At 40.7% G+C, this 21,902-nt stretch overlaps 1 protein-coding gene across 1 annotated transcript; it reads left to right on the plus strand.

The window, feature by feature from the left end:
• The first annotated feature begins 1,573 nt into the window (after positions 1–1,573).
• LOC140237519 (guanidinoacetate N-methyltransferase-like) lies at positions 1,574–19,413 on the plus strand. Its single transcript, XM_072317450.1, has 4 exons — positions 1,574–2,288; positions 13,648–13,857; positions 14,192–14,370; positions 17,249–19,413. The coding sequence occupies exons 1-4, from the start codon at positions 2,102–2,104 to the stop codon at positions 17,387–17,389; spliced, it is 717 nt and encodes a 238-aa protein (XP_072173551.1). The 5' UTR covers positions 1,574–2,101; the 3' UTR covers positions 17,390–19,413.
• The last annotated feature ends 2,489 nt before the right edge of the window (positions 19,414–21,902 follow it).

Consider the following 21,902-nt stretch of genomic DNA (forward strand, 5'->3'; position numbering starts at 1 on the left):
ATCCGAAAATGAAAAAAAGGGGTCGTTAATCCGAACATTTGTGGCGTTATTTCGAAGGTTCGTTATTCCGAAGATTTGTTGATTCGAAAATGAAATTCGGAATAACAAACCTTCGGACAGGAAGAGCCTTCGGAATAACGAACCTTCGGAATAACGAGCTGTAACCGTACAAAACACGTAAGTTCGCTACATTTTGAAAAAAAAAAATGTTAACCCATGCACATGGACTGTTAGGTCACCGGGTTGCGTCACACACTATACGTACGTCTTAACAATAATGTGAGCGTATGGATCCTTGCGTTACTAGTACTTTACATGGCCGGCGGAACCGTGGGGGCCGTGGGGGCTCAGACCCCCACACTTTTTGTGCACCATACAAAGAAATACATAAGGTGTCATCACTTTGGGCCCTCACAATTTTTTTTAACCCGGAAGTACGTAAGTGGCATTTAATAGAAATAGATAGAGATCTTGAAGTGTGCGGAGCGCGGTAAGGTTATGTTTTTCCAATGTAGACTTTTTTTTTTTTTTAATTCACTTGTCAGCTGAAGAAACCATGAAATGGAAAGGGTGAGAGAAGCTGAGGACCTTTTTTTTTTTTTTTTTCTTGTTAGCTCATGAAACCAGGAAGTAGGCCCCCATGCTTTTAAAAACGTTCCGCCGGCCCTGCTTTATTCTTCACGCGACCTAGAAGCACACTGCGTACGTTTCTTTTTCTTTGGTTACTAGATCTTCATAGCAACGACTCCGAGGGTCACGCAATGTGGGCGGCGAAGGTAGGCTACTTGCACTGCGTCCGCATGACGTTCGGGCAGACGTTGAGCATAATAATAATGATAACAACAATAATGACAATAATAATAATAATAATAATAATAATAATAATAATAATAATAATAATAATAATAATAATAATAATAGTAATAATAACAACAATAATAATGATAATGATAATAATAATAATAATAATAACAATGATAATATTAATAATGATATTATTATCATGATTACAATATTAATTATAATTATAATAATAGCTTTTGTTGTTATTGTGTACATCATGTACTTTTTATTTATTTTGTGCCGAATAAAATGAAGTGTGAATTGAATTGAAAATGGCGAACAACAAACAAATAAACACATACCAGCTAGATAAAGAATACAAATTTTGTATCGAACATTATAGACTGCAGTTTTAGAATCCTCAGTATGAGAGCTACAGATAACTCTGTTATACGATTCATGTATTTATTTTCTTGTTCATGAATATACAAAATAAGAGACAGTGGGTCGTCAGTATATAGGCCTATCCAGCATTTATTCCCAATAGCCCGGCATAATCGCCAGAGAAAGATTGCCTAGAGGCTATCCTTAATTTTGCTCCTAAAGTTGATCCTACTTGAGCTTACAGAATACCACTTATCTTAAGATCTCATTTACATCTAATTACATCTAATTAACATACCAAGTTACGCCCCTATCCTAAGCTGGGAGAGAAATAAGGATCCCTGACGTCACTATCCTATTTCTCCTCCTACGCGCGGTGTTACAGAATACCAATCGCGTATTTAGGAGCGAGAGCTGTCCTAGGATCCTTACAGAATACCACCCCAGATCTTTGATTCTAGTGATCAGTATCGAGTAGTAGTCTTCGTTATCACTTACCTCTGCCCTGTGATTGTGACCTGTTCCTGATTAGTGATATCGTATGTATGTATAGGTCTACATAGTAGTGATTGTTTGTTTTGATCGTTTTGGATACTGATGAGATGACATCGGCCTTCTAACTTACTAACTAGGCCTACTAGTAGATTAGTAGTATACACGTTTACTAGCGTCAGGTTTTTCTACTCGGTTTATAGACGCAACTGAGCACATCAAGGGCAGCCTACCTGTGTGTGGGTAGGCCTACAGTGGGTACAGTCTGTGATATTCACAAATCGTCGAGTTGAAGTGCATGTGCAAACTCTGTGCGAACTGTGATTTAAGTTATCCTACCGAAGCGAAAACAATTTACAAAGCTAACAGTTACAGGTACTAAAGTCGCACAACCGGAATTCAGCGCTGTTCCCAGTCTGTAAAATTACGGGAGGCAGGAATAATGGCAGACCTCATCAACGAAAAACAAACAATATTTGACTCTGGTGAAAACTGCAAGATGAGCTGGAAAGACGCGATGGCCAACTACAATCGGTCGGACACTCATCTTGAAATCATGGGGAAGCCGGTGATGGAACGATGGGAAACACCCTACATGCACGAATTAGCCAAGGTCGCCTCTTCGAAAGGTATTGTTAGAATCTCTAACGTTAATTGCTATTTATGAAATTAAAAAAAAAAACGGGGAAAAAACTGACGCATTTTTATTTTTAGACTTTAAGTCTCACTAACTGTTAGATTTCAGTCAACATTCGATTCGACAATAATTGACAAAGTTGTATAGCCTATAAAAGGCTAGTCGGACGTAGTAGTAGAACTTCTAAAGCCACAGCGAGTCTAGCCTGTTCTTCTAGACCGTCTCGACCATTTCTAGAAAACCTCTAGTAGTAGTAGTAGGAGCCTTGTTCCTAGATATCTTACAAAGCTGTTAATAGAAAGACGGTCCTACTACTGTGTACCGTACTACTACAACTTTAGGTCCTACTACGGCTATCCCCTACTAACTAGACCTAGGCCTACTAGTTAGGGGCTCTACTAGTAGGACCCGTTGAATGTTAGACTGCTAGAGCTAGGCAGGGTAGGCCCTAGGTATCCTAAGTTAAATAGTCTAACGGTTAGATCTAATCTAACGTTAGTGCTAGTACGGTAAGTAGTATTTTCTGGTAGACGACCCAATATTAATTAGCAGTGCCTAGTGGTAGTGTCACTTTGTCTATTGCTGCTGTACTAGCCCGACCAGACGCTGTGTCGCTACGTTAATCTACGTACAGCGACTGGGCTGTGTATAGTTACTGCTGTACTAGCCTATAGTAAAAGTGTTTAGATGTTGACTGTCTACTTTGAGTTTGAATACGTAGGCCTACACGTTACTCGTGCTAGAGTTACTGCTAGTGTAGGACGTAGGCATGCTACTGTACTGGGTAGGATCTAACACTAACAGACATTAACAACACTTGACTTAGATTCTACCTCTATAGATCCTAGTTAACACTTAAAGGGATGGTACGCTAACACTATACAGTATTGGTGGAGATGAGAATTGGGCTTTTAACTTCTTGCGAGATACCAAGAAAACGCTTATGATATACATAAAGTATGGTACGTAGCCCTACTACATATCGACCACCCTTATTGAAACCGACCGCGTATAATTCGCGCACTGAACACTTACTACGCACTTCTCTGCGCGCAAAGCACATAAAAATGGATTGGCTTTGAATGTAGATGAGGATGGTGTGGGAAAACGCGATAATTCACTGTTCATTAATGGTTTTAATCAAGGACAAAATTTCGAATGAATATTTTCACCGAATCGTAATGACAGCACAATGTAATGTCTATGGAAGTTTCTAAAAGGCTTCTAAAAAGCTTCGTACATTGTACAACACGGTGTTCAATACAACTCGGTTTGCGTGCATTGTCAATGCAAAAACAGCGGTCGATCCTAATAACGCGATTTACCGCGGGGAGCTAAAACGAGGCCACGCAAGTTCGTCGGCGATATTTTTGCACTGAAACTTCGGATCGAAAAGGGAACAACGGCATTTGATAGAGCTGGATTTTCTCAATCACGTAGGTCAAATTTTTTACGTAAATTTCAGTGTTAAATATTCTTATCAAACAAATAAACATTAGGCGGTCGATTAGTAGTAGGTCCAACCATACAGAACATACCATTTTAAGAGGAATTCAAAGTTTATTTGAAGAAAATAGGGTTTGGAATTACTGAAACATCCAAAAACAAAGTAAAACAAAGCAATCGCAGTAAAGTGTGGGTCCCACACTTTACTAGAACCGCTCTTTTTTGGATATCTCAGCCATTTCAAAACCAGTTTTTATCAAATAAAAGTTGAATTCCTCATAGAATTACATGCTCTTTCATACAGGGCTGCCAACTCTCACTCATTGAGAATGAGACTCGCTCATTTTGGTCCTTCCTCACTCTAAAACTTTATTTCATTTGCATGCATTTCTATTGATCTCACTCATTTTGATTCCGAAATTATAGCATTGGCCTATGGGAGTCTCACTCTCAAGTAGTTTCCAATGTTGGCAGCCCTGTTTCATATTTCATAAGAGGTTTCTCATTATCTCACCAAAAAATGTTAGAAACCTGGGGCCCGTTGCATAAAACTTTTTTAGCAACCTTAGAAAACTTAGGTTGGGTTTTGCCCAACCTAAGTTTTCTAAGGTTGCTAACATAACATGGGCGTAAATCCCGGGGGGGATGGGGGGGATATATCCCCCCCTGAAATGGAGGAGGGGGGGATGGCCTGTACAATCATCCCCCCCTGAATTTTGAAGAAAAAAAAAATGGAGGAAGCAGAAATGTGATTGTATCAATTTTGGCATATTGCATGACGTTTGTACGCCGGCCTTCAGACAGGTAACAGAGCTGAACAGTATTCTATCTTGTAGGAAATCGAATGCATAATTTTCTCAAGCGCTCGCTCGCTTCGCTCGCTCGCGGACATGGACATACACTGTAAGGTATGGCTCAGACGTTGACAACGTCAAATAGTGTAGGCCTACATGTACATGTAAACATGCTAAGACGAGAGTAACTTGGGACCATCTGCAAAATATGTACGAAAACAAACAAACAAACAATAACAAAACTATATTGCCATAATAATTATTGAACCCCCTCCATTTCCTGAATCATTCATGAGGAACGACAGTGACTGACAATTCAGTCAAGATACATCTATGGGTATACCCAGGGAAGATCAGGGGCGTCGAAAATATCTCGGGGGGGGGGGGGCAAATCATTTATCCCCCAAGCAATTTCCGAGATGAGGACAAATTTCGAACTTTCTTAATGGAATTATTGTCCAAATACCGCCAGAACTATGCACCAAATCGTTGAATTGCAATCATAAACATGCAAAAGCTCCGCTATACTGGATCCCTTTCGATAAGTACACTGTTGAGATTGACGTATATTTCCCTAATTTGTCAAAGAGTGTGCAGCATATCTTTCACTTAACAAAAGGTCCCTCATATGCAGAGGCGTCGATTGGGGGGGGGGATGGTTCCCCCATAAAAGTGGGACAAACCAAATCGCAAAAATATAGCTAAAAACGGCAGTTTTTTGGGTGTAAAATGTCAAAATTTTAAAGCTCGCTCGCTCCGCTCGCTCGCATTTAAGCGCTAAGCCATTCCCCTGATGTTGCTACCAGTGATTGACAGCAGTTTTGCCCGGTGCGTCCCCTTTAATTTCCAAAGCGAAAAATATAGCTACAAATGGCAGTTTTGGGGACTGTAAGATGTCAAAATTTTCAAGCTCGCTCGCTTCGCACATTCGCATTTAATCATTATGCCATTCTCATGATGTTGCTGCCAGTAATTGCCAGCAGTTTTCGCCCGGTGCTCCCCCCTTAATCTCCACAACGAAAAACATAGCTACAAACGGCAGTTTTGGGACTGTAAGATGTCAAAATTTTGAAGCTCGCTTCACTCACTCGCATTTAATCATTATGCCATTCTCCTGATGTTGCTGCCAGTTACTGCCAGCAGTTTTCGCCCGGTGCTCCCCCCCCCCCCCTAATTTCCAAAGCGAAAAATATAGCTACAAACGGCAGTTTTGGGACTGTAATAAGTCAAAATTTTGAAGCTCGCTCGCTTCGCTCGCTCGCATTTAATCATTATGCCATTCTCCTGATGTTGCTGCCAGTTATTGCCAGCAGTTTTCGCCCGGTGCTCCCCCCCCCCCCTTAATTTCCAAAGCGAAAAATATAGCTACAAACGGCAGTTTTGGGACTGTAATAAGTCAAAGTTTTGAAGCTCGCTCGCTTCGCTCGCTCGCATTTAATCATTATGCCATTCAGTCCTGATGTTGCTGCCAGTAATTGCCAGCAGTTTTCGCCCGGTGCTCCCCCTTAATTTCCAAAGCGACAAAGTACAGCCACAAACGACAGTTTGGGGGACTGTAAAATGTCAAAATTTTCAAGCTCACTCGCTTCGCTCGCTCGCATTAATCGTTATGCCATTCTCCTGATGTTGCTGCCAGTACGAACTGCCAGCAGTTGCGCCCTGTGCGCCCCCTTAATTTCCAAAGCGAAAAAATACAGCCCAAAACGGCAGTTTTTTTTTTTACTGTAAAATGCCAAAATTTTCAAGCTCGCTCGCTTCGCTCGCTCGCATTTTATTGTTATGCCATTCTCTTGATGTTGCTGTCAGTAATTGCCAGCAGTTTCACTCGGTGCCCCCCCCCTTAATTTCCAAAGCTAAAAATAAAGCTACAAACGGCAGTTTTGGGACTGTAATAAGTCAAATATTTTGAAGCTCGCTCGCTCCGCTCACTCGCTCAATCATTATGCCATTCTCCTGATGTTGCTGCCAGTAATTGCCAGCAGTTTTCGCCCGGTGCTCCCCCCTTAATCTCCACAGCGAGAAACATAGCTACAAATGGCAGTTTTGGGACTGTAAGATGTCAAAATTTTGAAGCTCGCTTCACTCACTCGCATTTAATCATTATGCCATTCTCCTGATGTTGCTGCCAGTTATTGCCAGCAGTTTTCGCCCGGTGCTCCCCCCCCCCCTTAATTTCCAAAGCGAAAAATATAGCTACAAACGGCAGTTTTGGGACTGTAATAAGTCAAAATTTTGAAGCTCGCATTTAATCATTATGCCATTCTCCTGATGTTGCTGCCAGTAATTGCCAGCAGTTTTCGCCCGGTGCTCCCCCTTAATTTCCAAAGCGACAAAATACAGCCACAAACGACAGTTTGGGGGACTGTAAAATGTCAAAATTTTCAAGCTCACTCGCTTCGCTCGCTCGCATTTAATCGTTATGCCATTCTCCTGATGTTGCTGCCAGTACGAACTGCCAGCAGTTGCACCCTGTGCGCCCTTTTAATTTCCAAAGCGAAAAAATACAGCCCAAAACGGCAGTTTTTTACTGTAAAATGGCAAAATTGTCAAGCTCGCTCGCTTCGCTCGCTCGCATTTTATTGTTATGCCATTCTCTTGATGTTGCTGTCAGTAATTGCCAGCAGTTTCACCCGGTGCCCCCCCCCCCCTTAATTTCCAAAGCTGAAAATAAAGCTACAAACGGCAGTTTTGGGACTGTAATAAGTCAAAAATTTTGAAGCTCGCTCGCTCCGCTCACTCGCTCAACCATTATGCCATTCTCCTGATGTTGCTGCCAGTAATTGCCAGCAGTTTTCGCCCGGTGTGCCTCCCCTTAATTTCCAAAGCGAAAAAAATGCAGCTACAAACGACATTGTCTGGGATTGCAAAATGTCAAAATTTTAAGGCTCGCTTGCTCCGCTTGCTCCGCTTGCTCGCATTTAATCGCTATGGCATTCTCCTGATATTGCTGCCAGTGATTGACAGCAGTTGTGCCCGGTGCGTCCCCTTTAATTTCCAAAGCGAAAAATATAACTACAAATGGCAGTTTTGGGGACTGTAAGATGTCAAAATTTTCAAGCTCGCTCGCTTCGCACACTCGCATTTAATCATTATGCCATTCTCATGATGTTGCTGCCAGTAATTGCCACCAGTTTTCGCCCGGTGCTCCCCCTTAATTTTCAAAGCTAAAAATAAAGCTACAAACGGCAGTTTTGGGACTGTAAAATGTCAAAATTTTCAATCTCACTCGCTTCGCTCGCTCGCATTTAATCGTTATGCCATTCTCCTGATGTTGCTGCCAGTACGAACTGCCAGAAGTTGCGCCCTGTGCGCCCCCTTAATTTCCAAAGCGAAAAACATACAGCCCAAAACGGCAGTTTTTTTTTTTTACTGTAAAATGTCAAAATTTTCAAGCTCGCTCGCTTCGCTCGCTCCCATTTAATTGTTATGCCATTCTCTTGATGTTGCTGTCAGTAGTAATTGCCAGCAGTTTCACCCGGTGCCCCCCCCCCCTTAATTTCCAAAGCGGACAAAATACAGTCACAAACTGCAGTTTTGGGACTGTAAAATGTCACAATTTTCAAGCTCGCTTGTAACAGTTTGTCAGAAATATATCACTCTCCTCCCACTTTATATTTCATGCAAAAGAGTGAGACATCCGATCCCTGTATAGTGTGTGTGTGTGTGTGTGGGGGGGGGGGGGGGGGTTACCAAGCTTCTCTCACCCCCCGTCCCCCTCAAGGCTGCGCCGGTTCGGTTATGGGCTTGTAATCGTGGTGATGGTGACTATCGCCGATCATCCCCCCCACTCCTCAGTATGGATTTACGCCGTTGCATAAGAATGTAAAATCTGTTGCATAAAAACTCTGGTTGGGAGCTTCCAACCAGAATTTTGTGATTTCAACCGGAAAAAAATCCGGTTGGAGTTTTATGCAACGGGCCCCTGAAATTAGGTCTCGACCAAAACTGTATGATCCCTATTAAGGTTAGAATAGAAACTCTACAGTTAACTACCGAGTTCTAACTGTTAGTTTTGGTAGATCTAGTACCCGGTTGTCCGGTACACACACGAGGGATCTACTACTACTAGGTTTCTAGTAGACGAACACTAACAGTTCTTAGACCCTATATTCTGTTCCAGGTCTCTACTTTGTTCTGGAAGTCTAGACATTTAACTATGTCTAATTTGTTAGTTGGTCGGGGATGACAACATTGTAAGACTTTTCTTTATACCCCCGCCAAACGAAGTTTGAAGGGGGTATATAGGAATCAGCGGACGGTCGGGCGGTCGGTCGGGCGGTCGGTCGGTCCGTTGCAAATCTTGCGTCGCGAACTACTTCCTCAGTTTTCAACCGATTCCCATAAAACTTGGCACAGATGTGTGCCTTGGGTTGTAGATGTGCAAGACGTATTTTTTGACAGTACCCAAAAGTACGTTGCCATGGTAACGGCATATTATGGGCAAAAATGGGTACAAATCTTGCGTCGCGAACTCCTCCCACAGTTTTTGATCAATTTTTATGAAATTAGGTACAGATGTTCATCTGAATATGTTAATGTGCAAGACACATATTTCCGCAGTGGCAAAAAGTGCGTTGCCATGGTAACGGTATGTTATTGGTAAAATATAGGGCAAAATGCTTCATGGCAAAACTGCTTCGTCAGTGTTCTTCCAATTCTCATGGAATTCATATTGAATGTTTATCTTAGGATATACGTCAGCATGACACATTTCTTGACAGTGACAAAAAGTATGTTGCCATGGTAACAGCTCACATATTATGAGCCAAAATGATGGAAAATTTTGTGTTGCAAACTACTTCCTCAGTTTTTGCCCAATTTCCATGAAACTTGGTACAGATGTGTGCCTTTGGTTGTAGATGTGCAAGACGCATTTTTCGACAGTACCCGAAAGTACGTTGCCATGGTAACGGCATATTAATGGCAGAAGATCAAGGAAAGATCTTGCGGATTTAACTACTTCCTCAGTTTTTTGACCAAAGCTTATGAAATGTTGTTTGGCGGGGGTATAACCAGTCGCTGTAGCGACATTTCTAGTTTTAAGTTTCTACCGACAAAGCGACAAAAACGTTAAGTAGGGTAACGATTAAAGTGTCTAACTGCAGTGTTAGTGATTAGGCCTAACGTTAGTGTAGTGACGAGGCCGAGGGCATTCGGGGATACCTTGGTACTGTACCCTAAATGAGTGCCCCGGTAGATCTAATGGAGAAGAGTGTAGACACTAACGCAGTTAGTGGTCTATCAAAATATTCTACAACTTTTTAGACTAACGTTAGATCTAAATGATCACGGCAATTTATCGTGCTCAACATAACAGGCCATCACATTCTGGTGGATCTACTAAAATAAAACGTCTCGTCTGCAAAATGACATGTTTGCCCCCAACATTTTTATGGGGAGGAGGGAAACTGCCCCTTCACTCCCGTAGGATCGTCGCCCCTGATCATCCCTGGGTTTAAGAACCCTGACTGAGTCATCATCGTTTGCCGAATGATTCAGGAATTGGGGATGGGCGGGTTAAAATCTTCGTGGTTTTGTTTTGTTTTGTTTTTTGTTTTTGTAGGTAATTTTAGACGGTCCCGAGTGGTGCTCGGCATAGCAGGTATACTGGTACATGTATGGTATATATTTCAACATCTGAACCATTCATTTCTTAAAGTCGATATTTCTATTTACGAGCGAGCCAGTGGCATGCAGTATACCGAAATTAATACAAGTGCTTATCACATTTCTTCTTCTTTCATTTTTTTTTTTTTTTTTTTTGGGGGGGGTCAATTTCAGGGGGGATGTTTGTACAGGCTATCACCTCTCCCCTCTACTCCAAGAGCGGAGGGGGGGGGGGATGGTACATCTCCCATCTCTCTCTCTCCCCCCCCCCCCCCCCCCCCCAATTTACTGTATGCCCATGCCGGCAGGGTATTTATGCGCCTTGAGCACACTACCGAGTGTATTTGACGCAATAAAGTCGCATACTAGATTATACCATGTGAATTGTTCCCTGTTCTCTGTACTCTTTTGTCCTCTTTTATCATCTCACGGTTCCCATCATGACCCCTGAACTTGCAACCTCATTTATGTGAATTTGGTGATTGCACCACAGTTGAAAACTAGTATTGTACTTCAATGAAAGAATGGCTTGGTGACACACTGTACTGCCCTACCTTGGCAAAAGGAAGCAAGTGACAAATTGACATTTCTCGTAAAAGAGCAAAATGTGTCTGTCATTTACACTCAGTGGACTCAATGGACTATCATGATGTGTTCTCTACCATATCTCGTAATAGGATGAGTGTTTCTGCATGAAATTTGGCCTGGAAGAAGAGATCATTATGTGAATTATGAAAACATCAATAACTCAAATTCGGATGGTATGTCACTTGCTTCCTTTTACCAAAGTAGGGCAGTGTAGTATCGCTTAGCTGCACGCTAGAGTGCTATACGTGTGGAGTGAATTATGTTTACCGTCCCTTGCAATAAGTAGGCCCTACCTTTGCACTCCAGGTATGTAGAACTTTACAAATCCAATCTCTTCATCTGGGGTGAGAAAGAGACCAGTTATTTTCCCAATTTACTTTGTTGGTTTTCGGTTTTGTATGTGATTTCCATTTATGAAAAAAAGAAAAGAATTAGAGACTTACTAGCCCAGTACCTATATATCAAAGTGACTTGGAAAATTATGCCTCTAATTGCTTACTTGGATTTTATACCTATTTTTATTATGATAGAGAATATTGTACGTTTGTGAATGGAATGACGCTGGTTATGCATCTTGGTGAATGTATATTTCGCAACTTAAATTAAGTCTTCTATTGAAGAAGTGTAAAGAGAATGTTCCATAAAACGTGCTGACCAGGAAAATTGTTACAGTATATGAACACATTCATTAGATTATTTTTAGAGGGTATTGTACAGTTCACTTTCTACAGGATAACCACAAGCCATAGGTGCAAAGGAAATAATAAGCATTCTATTATGCTTTGTGATTGTTCATGAATATTCCAAGTCTTGAGATCTCGGAAATTTTACCTCCCAGTCCCAATCAATACGAATGACACGAACCCCCCGACGTTCCACACGATGTATCATTATTGCAAAAAGCTATCGCCGCGATGTTTCATTACCTTTTTTCTTTTGAGTCTCCCGCATCTTTTGACACCAAATTTGCGATGCCCGGGCGCGAGGTTCCGAACTTCAATTATGCATAAACATGTGTGCATGTCAGACCAAAAATTGCTCAAAAGCGTGAATTCGTGTCCAATTTCAATGCAAACTGTGCTTACAGGCAAATTTCATGAAAGCATGATTATTTGGGGGTTTTATTGATTAAAATCAATTAATAACATATTTTCTTGTTCGGAACAATGTCGCAGACAAATATCGAAGAAACAATGAAAAACATAAAGTCGGAAAAAACAAGGAAATACATAAGAAATTCAAAAACAAAATACAATTTTTTCTCTTACATTTGCTAAGGACACTAAAAAGAATATTTACACAAAAATGTTCCTGTTTTGAGCTTTTATTTAGTGATTTAACCCAAATAGTCTGATTTTATGCATCATTATGCATAAACTATAATAATTTAGCATAAATGATACATGTATTTTTTTTGAAAAATCAACTTCATGGTATTTTAGATTACATCATACGCAATGTGTGTGCCAATTTTCGTCGTGATTGCGCTGTCGACGAACGGGATCGGGGGGGGGGGGGGGGCTGAGAGCCCCCTCCCCCGGCTCTATCATCTACCTAAATATGGTTAACATCCACCAATCCACCGTCAGTATTGACTTTCTGTATTGCTAAACTGCAGCTATTTCTAACAAAACGCGAATAATTACCTCCGCCAAGGGGGGAGGTTATGTTTTCGTTACCGTTTCTTTGTTTGTTTGTTAGTTTGTCCGTGTGCAAAATAACTCAAAAAATAGTTAACGGGTTTGAATGAAACTTACAATAAAGGTTGAGAATGACACAAGTAACAGATGATTAAATTTGGTAGTGATCCGAGATTTTTGGGAGGGAATTTATGAAGAATTATTGATATTTTGACAGGTAGGGTCAATGAACTTGGGAGTTCAAGCTGCGCATTTTTGAGGTTTTCATACGCGCACTAAAGTGCGTGCTCCACTTTCTGCCTTCTTTTTTTTTCTTTTCATCAATCGCTTTTCATTCTTATTTTTTTTTGTTATAGTTGTTTTGTACACTTTTCAGAGCTATTTGCAATTATCATTTATTGATATTATAATGTGCTATATGTTTTTCATTGGACTCCGATACCCAGAGTTTGGGTTGTGAGCAAATAAACTTTCAACTTTCAGCTTTCAGCTAGAACCTCTTTGGGCGAGGCGCGCCGCGCAGCTGAGGGTTTATGACGTAACAAAGGCTTCTATGTTGGGAAATCGGACAATTTTCAGCATGTAGTATACCTATGGGTGGAAATCACTGATATCTATAAGAAGAGCTTTTCACAAGGTTTGGAGAGGAGAAAAATCTCTTTGGGAAGAGCAAGATCATCGGTGGAAAGTAGGTGCTTTGGTGCTGAGGTCTGCGCTCTCAGAATGCTTTTCTATTTCTACATGCATATATGAGGTAAAATGAAGTAAAAAAAAGAAAGAAAGAAAGAAAGAAGAAGTGTATCTAGAGAGTACACTCTTCTGCCAAATACTCATACACTCTACCCTAAATGAGTGTATCTTGAGATACTTCCTGCTGCCATTTTTTTTTTAACACTCCTCCCTGGTACTGATATTTGGCAAAAGAGAGTATCTTGAGATAAGCTCTTAGCTCAGTATCAAGACACTCTCATTGTGTATGGATTCATTTGGCACATCAAGGATGTATTTTGAGATTCGCCCTTCTCTCCTTTTTTTTTTTTTTTTGAGAACTCTATTTGTGTATATACTGAATAATTTTGCAACCTGTGTATCGATTCGCTTTTTGTCATATCAGAGGAGGAACTAGAGTTCTAAAAAAGGTAGGATATCGCTCTAAATATCTTGGAAACAATAGGTCGATTAAAATCTTGTCACTATCTTCTTCTTTCATTTTTCAGCAGTCCATCTTATTTTTAATTTTTGGTATTTTGTGTTTTGCAATGTCGCCTTTCAAAAGGGGGTCGTGTGCTGGAAATTGGTTTCGGATTAGCCATTGCGGCCACCAAGATTCAAGAAGCCCCGATTGACGAGCACGTCATCATCGAATGCAACGAGGGTGTGCTGGAGCGGCTGGAGGAATGGCGCAAGACGCAGCCCCGCCCGGTGACACCTCTCAAGGGATTCTGGGAGAATGTAGTGCCAACTCTCTCCGACTGCCAATTCGATGGTAAGTGCATTTTTTTAAAAACTCAGATATTAACGTGCAGTTTTAAGTTCATGCCTTTCTCTTTAATTGTCATGTTAATTGAACAGTGGCAAATTAATGATTGAAGTGATGTGTATAACACCAGAAGCGTCACTGTAGATGAGCCTAACGGTTACATTCTCTGTTTCCGAGATCAAAGCGGAATCGGCATCGACACGTTTCTGTAATACTTGGACAAGAAATACATGTAGCTTGGCTTGCTAGAAAAATTAAGCCCACATCCCCTCCTCTCTTTTCCCAGAATACAAGCAGTCCGTACAGTGACGATCTTTTGTCATTTTTGGTTTGTCACCAGGCATACTCTACGACACGTATCCGCTCTCAGAGGACACTTGGCACACCCATCAGTTTGATTTCATTGAGAACCACGCCCACCGACTCCTGAAGCCTGGAGGGGTACTCGCCTACTGCAATTTGACCTCGTGGGGCGAGCTGATGAAGACCAAGTACACAGACATCGAGGAGATGTTCAAGGTACTACATACTACGTCGAACAATTTGTTTGTTTGCTTGTTTGTTTTGTGTGACTGTTTGCTAGTTTCAATGTTGTGGTCTTGATCCATGGAGGAATACACTCACTGATTCAAAACGGGGCCGCACGAGCAAATGCTCTTATCTGCTTATGAAGATGAAACGTTCCATAGATGGGGAAAGTCTACCGCAGTATTTGGCGGCAATATCATACTGAAAGAACATCAGCTCATTTAAACAACTCATGATAGATATGGGACATGTAGCGCTGATCTTTTGTAGCGTGTAATATTATTTGTGATTGAAGAATAAGTATTCAGTAGATTAAGGATCCCTGTATCTTTCACTTCATTCGGACGTAGAAGAGGGGAGGGGTTGTTTGACGTTATGGAATCAGTGTGCAATAAATTCGATTTCTTGGGAGGAAAAATGTGGGTGTGGTGTGTGGTGGTTGTGATGTGTGTGTGTGTGTGTGTGTGTGTGTGTGCCATTGGGTATGTTTGTGGGAAGGGTGAGCACCCCACCCCCCCCCCCAAACCCGGCTCGCAGCCCCTGAGGGTCATAAAGGTCCCACCCCGGACGAGTCCCTTCCTTGGGCCGGATTCATAAAAGCTAGCAATTGCGTGTGCTAGCCTTTTACTTGAATCCGTATGTATAAAAACGAGCAATTGCTTGCGAGCAAAAGTTTTTGCTAGCAAGCACAAGCAATTCCTTGCTGCCCGCAAGCAGTTGCTTAGATTAGAGACCAGACATTTGCTTAAAAACGTATACATAAAGCAGACCTTTTGCTTATTCTTGCTAGCAATTGCTTACGATTTTCCGAGCTCTGTAAAATGAGCTTTGCCTTTTGCTTAAGTGGGACGTTCCCTTTTAAGTATCATTTTCATATTCATAAAAGAAAGACCAAACTTCTGCAGGAGTGGTACAAATCTACCAGAACTTACTCCTTAAGTGGTGTTAAGAAACTTTTTCGTTTTAACAACGGGAATGTCCAGTGGTTAGCACGCAAAATGTGATGAGAAACAGGTAAGATGTCTGACTTCGGTGGAGAGCAAGGAGACCTCTCTCCACCTGCGACCTGGCAGATCCGAGCTACTATAATAATTATAAGCAGTGATGGGAATCAGCCAGTATGTGTGTGTGCGTCTGTGTGTGCATTTACGAGTGTCATTTCATAACTTCTTTGCTAGGCTATGGTCACAACCCCCAAAATCAGCCTGCTCGGCGACCGGTCGGCGAGTTTTTAGCTAAAACCGGTCGGAGAACGACCGGTGACCGACCAGTGACCGACCAGGCGCCGCTGATTTTTAGGGCATCGGTCGGTCGCCGCTGAAGTTTTAACGCGGAATTAAAATTTCAGCGGCGACCGACCAGTTTTCACTCGCTGCCCAAAATACGCCCGGTGTCCGAGCAGGAACCGCCCAGGTACTGACCTAATCGAGCGGTCGCTGTCGAGCGATTTAGGGAACAAAAATAATAGAGAAAAAAATGACAACAGCACAGAAGAAAACCAAGAGAATAGATCGAGCGGTCGCCGTCGAGCGATTTGGGGACTAAAAATGTTAAGATAAAAATGACAGAGGCACTGAAGGAAATCAGGGCCTAGATGGAGAAGATAATCTAGCGCAATGTGGAAGAAGCAGGGGGAGGGATAAGAGGCAAGGAAACCCCACCAACATATCAGCATCTCAACATCTCGGCAACCAACATGAGGGACATTGAAGTCAGAGGCAACCACTTCGGAGCAAAAGAAAGCTGAAAGTTAGTGTCGATATGTTGACGTAGTAAAATATGGTTTGGTTACCTTATCATTCATTAAATACCTATTGAACGAAGAAGAAATGAATAACAAGAGATGGGGAAAATTAAAATATGAAATCAAATAAGAAAAGAAAATACTGTAAAATATAGAAGCAAAAAAGATATTTTGGAAAATTCTAATCTATTCTAATCTTTGTTCCATCTTGGGTGTTCCTCCCTTTTGTTTTATTTCCTAATTTCTAGTTATCTAAGGTATCACATGGCGGAGTTTTGTTCGTTGATAATTTAACTATTAGATTTTTTACCTCAAGTTTTCTCTTAATTAATTAATTAATTAATTAACACATCACAAATCACATAGGAACATTAATAAACACAGGTAGCTCGTGAGAAATTTCCGGCAGAGACCGGCGGGTGGCCGCCGGTACGCCTACGGGTCACCGGTAGATGACCTATCGATCACCCGTCGGTCGCTGAGCAATTTCGTAAAAATCGGCCGGTGGCCGGTGGGAGATCGTCCAGTTGCCGATGGGGCATCGCTCGGTGACTGCTCGGACTCTGCTCGTTGCAGATCCCCACATTTCGCCAAAATTTTACTAAAATCGATCGGTGACCGACGGGAAATCGACAGGGCGCTGCTCGGTCATCGCTAGGATTTTACAGCCTGCTCAGCATCTCCAAAAACTGCTGAGCGGTGCCAAAATTTCAGCAGCGACCGAGCAGGCTACAAATCGGTCGGTCGCCGCTCCGAGTTGTGACCGTAGCCTAGTCAGGAAAAGCACATACACGCCCTTTCAAATACATGCTGTCAAACCCGCCTTTGTTCTTGTGTTCGCAAAGGCGTGACGTCCCTTTTGTTGAAAACGCAAGCAATTGCTTGTGCGGGATAAGCAAAAGATAAAAGCACAGGCAAACGTTTATGCATATAAGATTTAAGCAATTGCTTGAGCTAGACCTTTTACTAGACGAGCTCGTGCTTTTGCTTGAAGCAATTGCTCACAAGCAATTGCTAGTTTTATGCACTCAGCCCAGTGGCTTTGAGTGAGCGCTCATTGACTGTTTGGTTGCTCTCTGCTTGCTTTGATATGGATCTGTTTTTATTGTTGTTGCTTTTTCACAGGAAACCCAAGTTCATCATCTGGTGAAAGCTGGCTTTGCTGAGGAAAATATATCCACGGCGCTCCTGCCGATAAGCCCTCCAGCTGAATGCCGCTACTACTCCCACAATTTCATGATTACGCCCACCATCGTCAAAGCATAAAACTCTCCAGGACGAGTTTTGATTGTTTCCATTATCAGGCTTCTACATATGAGGCTGATTTAGAATGTTACAAAGGTTCAGCAGTCAACTGCCTTGTGTAGTGAAGGAATGTTTCGAATTTGTGACGACTGTAATTTTGCAGAATGTACATACGAGTAAGCATTGATATTGGCCCCCGAAAAATGTATCATCGTAATCATAACCGTCATTATTATTTTATCAAAGTAGGCTGACTATTTTTGCGATAATCAGCTGATCAGTGTAACCAGTAATGTCATCGCTGATGCTTCAAAGTGTACTTTAGGCCGCTCAACAAATACGCAGCTTGGAGGGGTTCAGTTCGTTGCATTTGTTTCTTTCGTATTTTTCTTGCAACGCCAGTCATTCATAGAACTATATTTTGTATTGATTCTATGTTGAACAGCTGAAAGTAGCATACTAATTTGGAAGTTAATGAATACTGGTAGATCACCTCGCTCACTAGAGTGCACGGCTCACAGGTCCATATTGACATAACATGGAAACCACAACTACATATGTTCGTGACATCAAATGTCACACTGACATGTAAGGTAGAGCAGCTTTCTGTTACTGAGCTTCTAATAATTAGCTGATCTTGTCATGAATGTTTAGGGACAGTGTAGCTGACAAAAATTGCTCGTATGGCTGTTATGTCAAACATAATGTTTGGGCTGATAGAATTTCGAAATTTAGCAACCAGGTTTATTCACTCCAAAATTATCAAGCTGAAAGCGGTGCTCTTGACGAATAGTCTTGTAGATGAAGTGTAAGTATGGTCTCTGAAGATAGAACAAGAAAATACTTTATGATGTTATTTTTATGCCTCCGCAACGAAGTGGCCGGAGGCATTATGTTTTCGGGTCGTCCGTCCGTCCGTCCGTCCGTACGTCCGTCCGTCCCGTTTTGTTTTTGTCGATATCTCAAGAACCGTGTGGTGGTTTTGCATCAAACTTGGTACGAGGGTATATCCTTGAGGGATAATACTTTGTGTGGATTTTAGGGTCACAGGGTCAAAGGTCAAAGGGCACAGGTTATTTTGTGAAAAAATTGAAATTTCATGTTTTTCTCCATATCTCGCAAATGGTTCAAGATATCTTCATGGAACTTAGTATATATGCTTGTACCGATGGGCAGTGATTATCTAGGGAAGTTGGGGTCATGGGTCAAAGGTCAGGGGGGTCAAAGGTCAAGGTCAACTCCTCAAAATATCACTACTTTCCTTAAAATGCAATATGCCTGAAGGTTTTTGTTTTTGTTTTAACTTGATGTATGCATGTATTACCCAATATATATTCTGTGGGAAGTTTCTTGCCAAAAGGTCAAAGGTCAAAAGGTCAAAAGTCAAGTGAAAGTGCTGAATTGCAATTTTTCCTCCATATCTCAAAAGTAACTCAAGGTATCATCATGAAACTTACATATTTATGCATGTTCAACCTAACAGTGATTCTCTTTGGAACTGTGAGGTCAAAGGTCAAAGGCCAGGTTTAGATAATGCTATTTTCCCATTTGATACTGAAATCATACTTTTTCTCAATACCTTGAAAATTACTCAATGCATAAACTTATAAAAGGGTCAAAAGTCAAGTAAAAATCATCAGTTCCCCAAATACCTGCACTCTGACATTTTAATCATTCATCCAATTGAACCTAGTTCTAGGAAAGTGAACATTCAGCACATTTGTGGCAAACCTGTCATTTTAATATTTTGCCAATTGTGTGAAACTGTCATCACACATTGTCAAGACATTGTACTATAGACCTATTAGGAGAACCATGCATTATGGCGGAGGCATATCAGTCGCCGTAGCGATATATCTAGTTTACCCTGATTTAGAACATTTCAGTATATATATCGCATTGCATTCATTGATATTCGATTATTTGAGATCCATGTTTTGGTACGATTCGATGCATTTAGGCTTGTTTGCCTGTTCTCGTGTTGAGTGTATTTCATTTCTCGCTTTCTGTACTGGAAATAAAAACACAACAACGTTACAGCTCAACATAGTACAACGTTGGTTGAGAGATGAGACAAAAAAAAACAAACAAATATTATGTTTATCAATACAATGCGTTACGATAGTTTTTGATATTTCATTATTATTACCATTATCTTAATGTAACTACGTCTCATAATTCCATTATATAGTTGCTGACATTAAGGAAGAGAAATTTCGAAGAGGAAGTTAACTCAGATAATTGTTATACATGCTGGGATGACAGGATTTGTATTTTACCCAACTCATGCCAAAATATCGGAATTCTGTGAATGTTTGAAAAAAAAAAAACATTTATGTTTGAATGAGGCTTGTTATTAATTACTTTTAGATTTGACTATCGAGATTTTGATTTCAAACCCATGCCCAGTACTATTTCTGTGGTATTCGATGCTATTTGGAAGGTCAAAGAATTGATGTTTGGCGTGATATGTCACTCTATCATTATCATTAGCGTTGTTATCTAAGATATCATTTCATTTGATTTTTTTTTCATTTCATTTTATTTATTAGGCAAAATATAAAACAATATACAATTCATTACAAAGAAACAAATACAGGACTCCTAATGAGCAATAATGTGCTTGCAGGTGGAGCCCTCAAACAAAAAAGGTGAAATAAGTTCAACCAACTCTTGTGACATGGACCAATGCACACACAAGATCAGTCCAAATTGAATGTACATAATTCATCAGTTAACTAAAAGTTTGGTAGACACACACACACACACACACACACACACACATATTCACATGTCCATCCTAAGTGCACAGAGGATGAGAGATGAGAGAAAGAAAGGGAGAGGAAGAAAGGAAGTCTAAGTCAGTCGTGGATACTATCTGTCTAAATACACTCTGTTTATATAGAAATTTAAACCTGGAAAACGTATTACAGTGCTGCACTAGATTTAAGGTCACCATCAATAGAAAGGTTAACGAAAATGCAGTCAGCATTTCCGAGTGGGATATGAGTGGAATGATGAATTCATCTGGAACATGTTGTTGAATACTTCACGCACATATTTTGATATTTAAACATACACAACAAAACATTCAGTTTGACTAGATAAAAAAAAAGTTTCTGTGAATCTATGTATTTGTATGTAGGCCTACACTATAAATATATATATATATATATATTCCTAGATGGGTCATTTGGAAGACATTTCCATTTGTTTTATATGCAAATTTATTAATACATGTTCAATGGCAGTTTACGCAATGGAGACACGAAAATTGTCTCCTTAATGACCAGTTGTCTCCCTAATGAAGACACTTCCCCCCAATATGTCTCCCTAAGGTGCCAACTAGGGATATATATATATATATATATATATATATATATATATATATATACATATACATATATATACATACATATATAAAAACATATACATATACATACATACATACATACAGTACATCAGGGGCGGATCCAGGAATTCCGTAAAGGGGGGGGGGCGCAAAGAATATTTCTGGTGCTACTTCCGGGTTTCATCTCTTTTTTTTTCTTTTTATTTCTTTTGTTTTAGGAACAAATAAAGAGGGGGTTCGTGCCCGGTGAGCCCCCTCTGGATCCGCCACTGTACATACATGCATACATATATACAAGTGTGTGCGTGTGTGTGCATGTTGAAAGAGGGAGATTGTTGGAAGTTAAAAATAACAATACCAGCAAGTGCACTCATTCTATAGGCACTGGGAGAGAAGGAAAGCAAAAGATATGGGGTTGCGGAGGGAAAGAGAGAGAGAGAGAGAGAGGGGGGGGGGTAGTGCAATACAACGACATAAACATGAGACGATTCAGGCCTGTAGTATTTTCAGTGAATTTTTATCATATGGAACTACAACCACATGGCATACACAATAGTGTATCTATTACACTTTTCCGAAAATTCAAATAGCATTGATTCAAGTATATTTCATTTTAGTGACTGAATCCTTGTTACTGTGACAGTCACATTACCCGCAGTGTACCATCTTGGTTAAACACTTTCCAAGATATTCTTTCAAATGTGGGGGTACAGTTCAAGTTAAACATTCACCTTTCTTTGACAGTGGTTATCAAATTACAACTTTAAAGTTTAGATATCATAATCTGTACCACATAATGCAAGACAGCGTTTGCCCTTAAGAACCATTACACATGGTTCTAGAGAAGTTCTGATACTAATCATGTAGAAATATAGTATACTAACCTCATAAAATAAAGAAAAAACTGTGCAAGCTGGATTTCCCATTGTTGCTAAACAGCAGAGCCTTCAGATTTGATACAGTAACATTATAGGGAAGACTTGTGGCTAAAACAAAGTTGTCGAGCTGTCCCTTTCTCTACAAAATAGCATTAAATATCAACAAAACAATCATTGACAATGATCAAGCTAGGATTGTTGTCTGCGTTCAGTTGACTCGACCAAAGAAAGACGTTGAAAGAATCGGTGCAATTCTATTATAATTTTATTGCACTTTGGACCTTCGAATCAGCAATATCACTGT

This window comes from Diadema setosum, chromosome 14 (assembly GCF_964275005.1).
Source record: "Diadema setosum chromosome 14, eeDiaSeto1, whole genome shotgun sequence".
Lineage (NCBI taxonomy): Eukaryota > Metazoa > Echinodermata > Echinoidea > Diadematoida > Diadematidae > Diadema > Diadema setosum.

Excerpts from the sequence above, each read along its gene's own strand:
- LOC140237519 (XM_072317450.1), top strand. The coding sequence starts at position 2,102 with ATGGCAGACCTCATCAACGAAAAACAAACAATATTTGACTCTGGTGAA. Across the intron at positions 2,289-13,647 it reads CAAGGTCGCCTCTTCGAAAG|GGGGTCGTGTGCTGGAAATT; the intron begins GTATTGTTAGAA and ends GCCTTTCAAAAG. Across the intron at positions 13,858-14,191 it reads CTCCGACTGCCAATTCGATG|GCATACTCTACGACACGTAT; the intron begins GTAAGTGCATTT and ends GTTTGTCACCAG.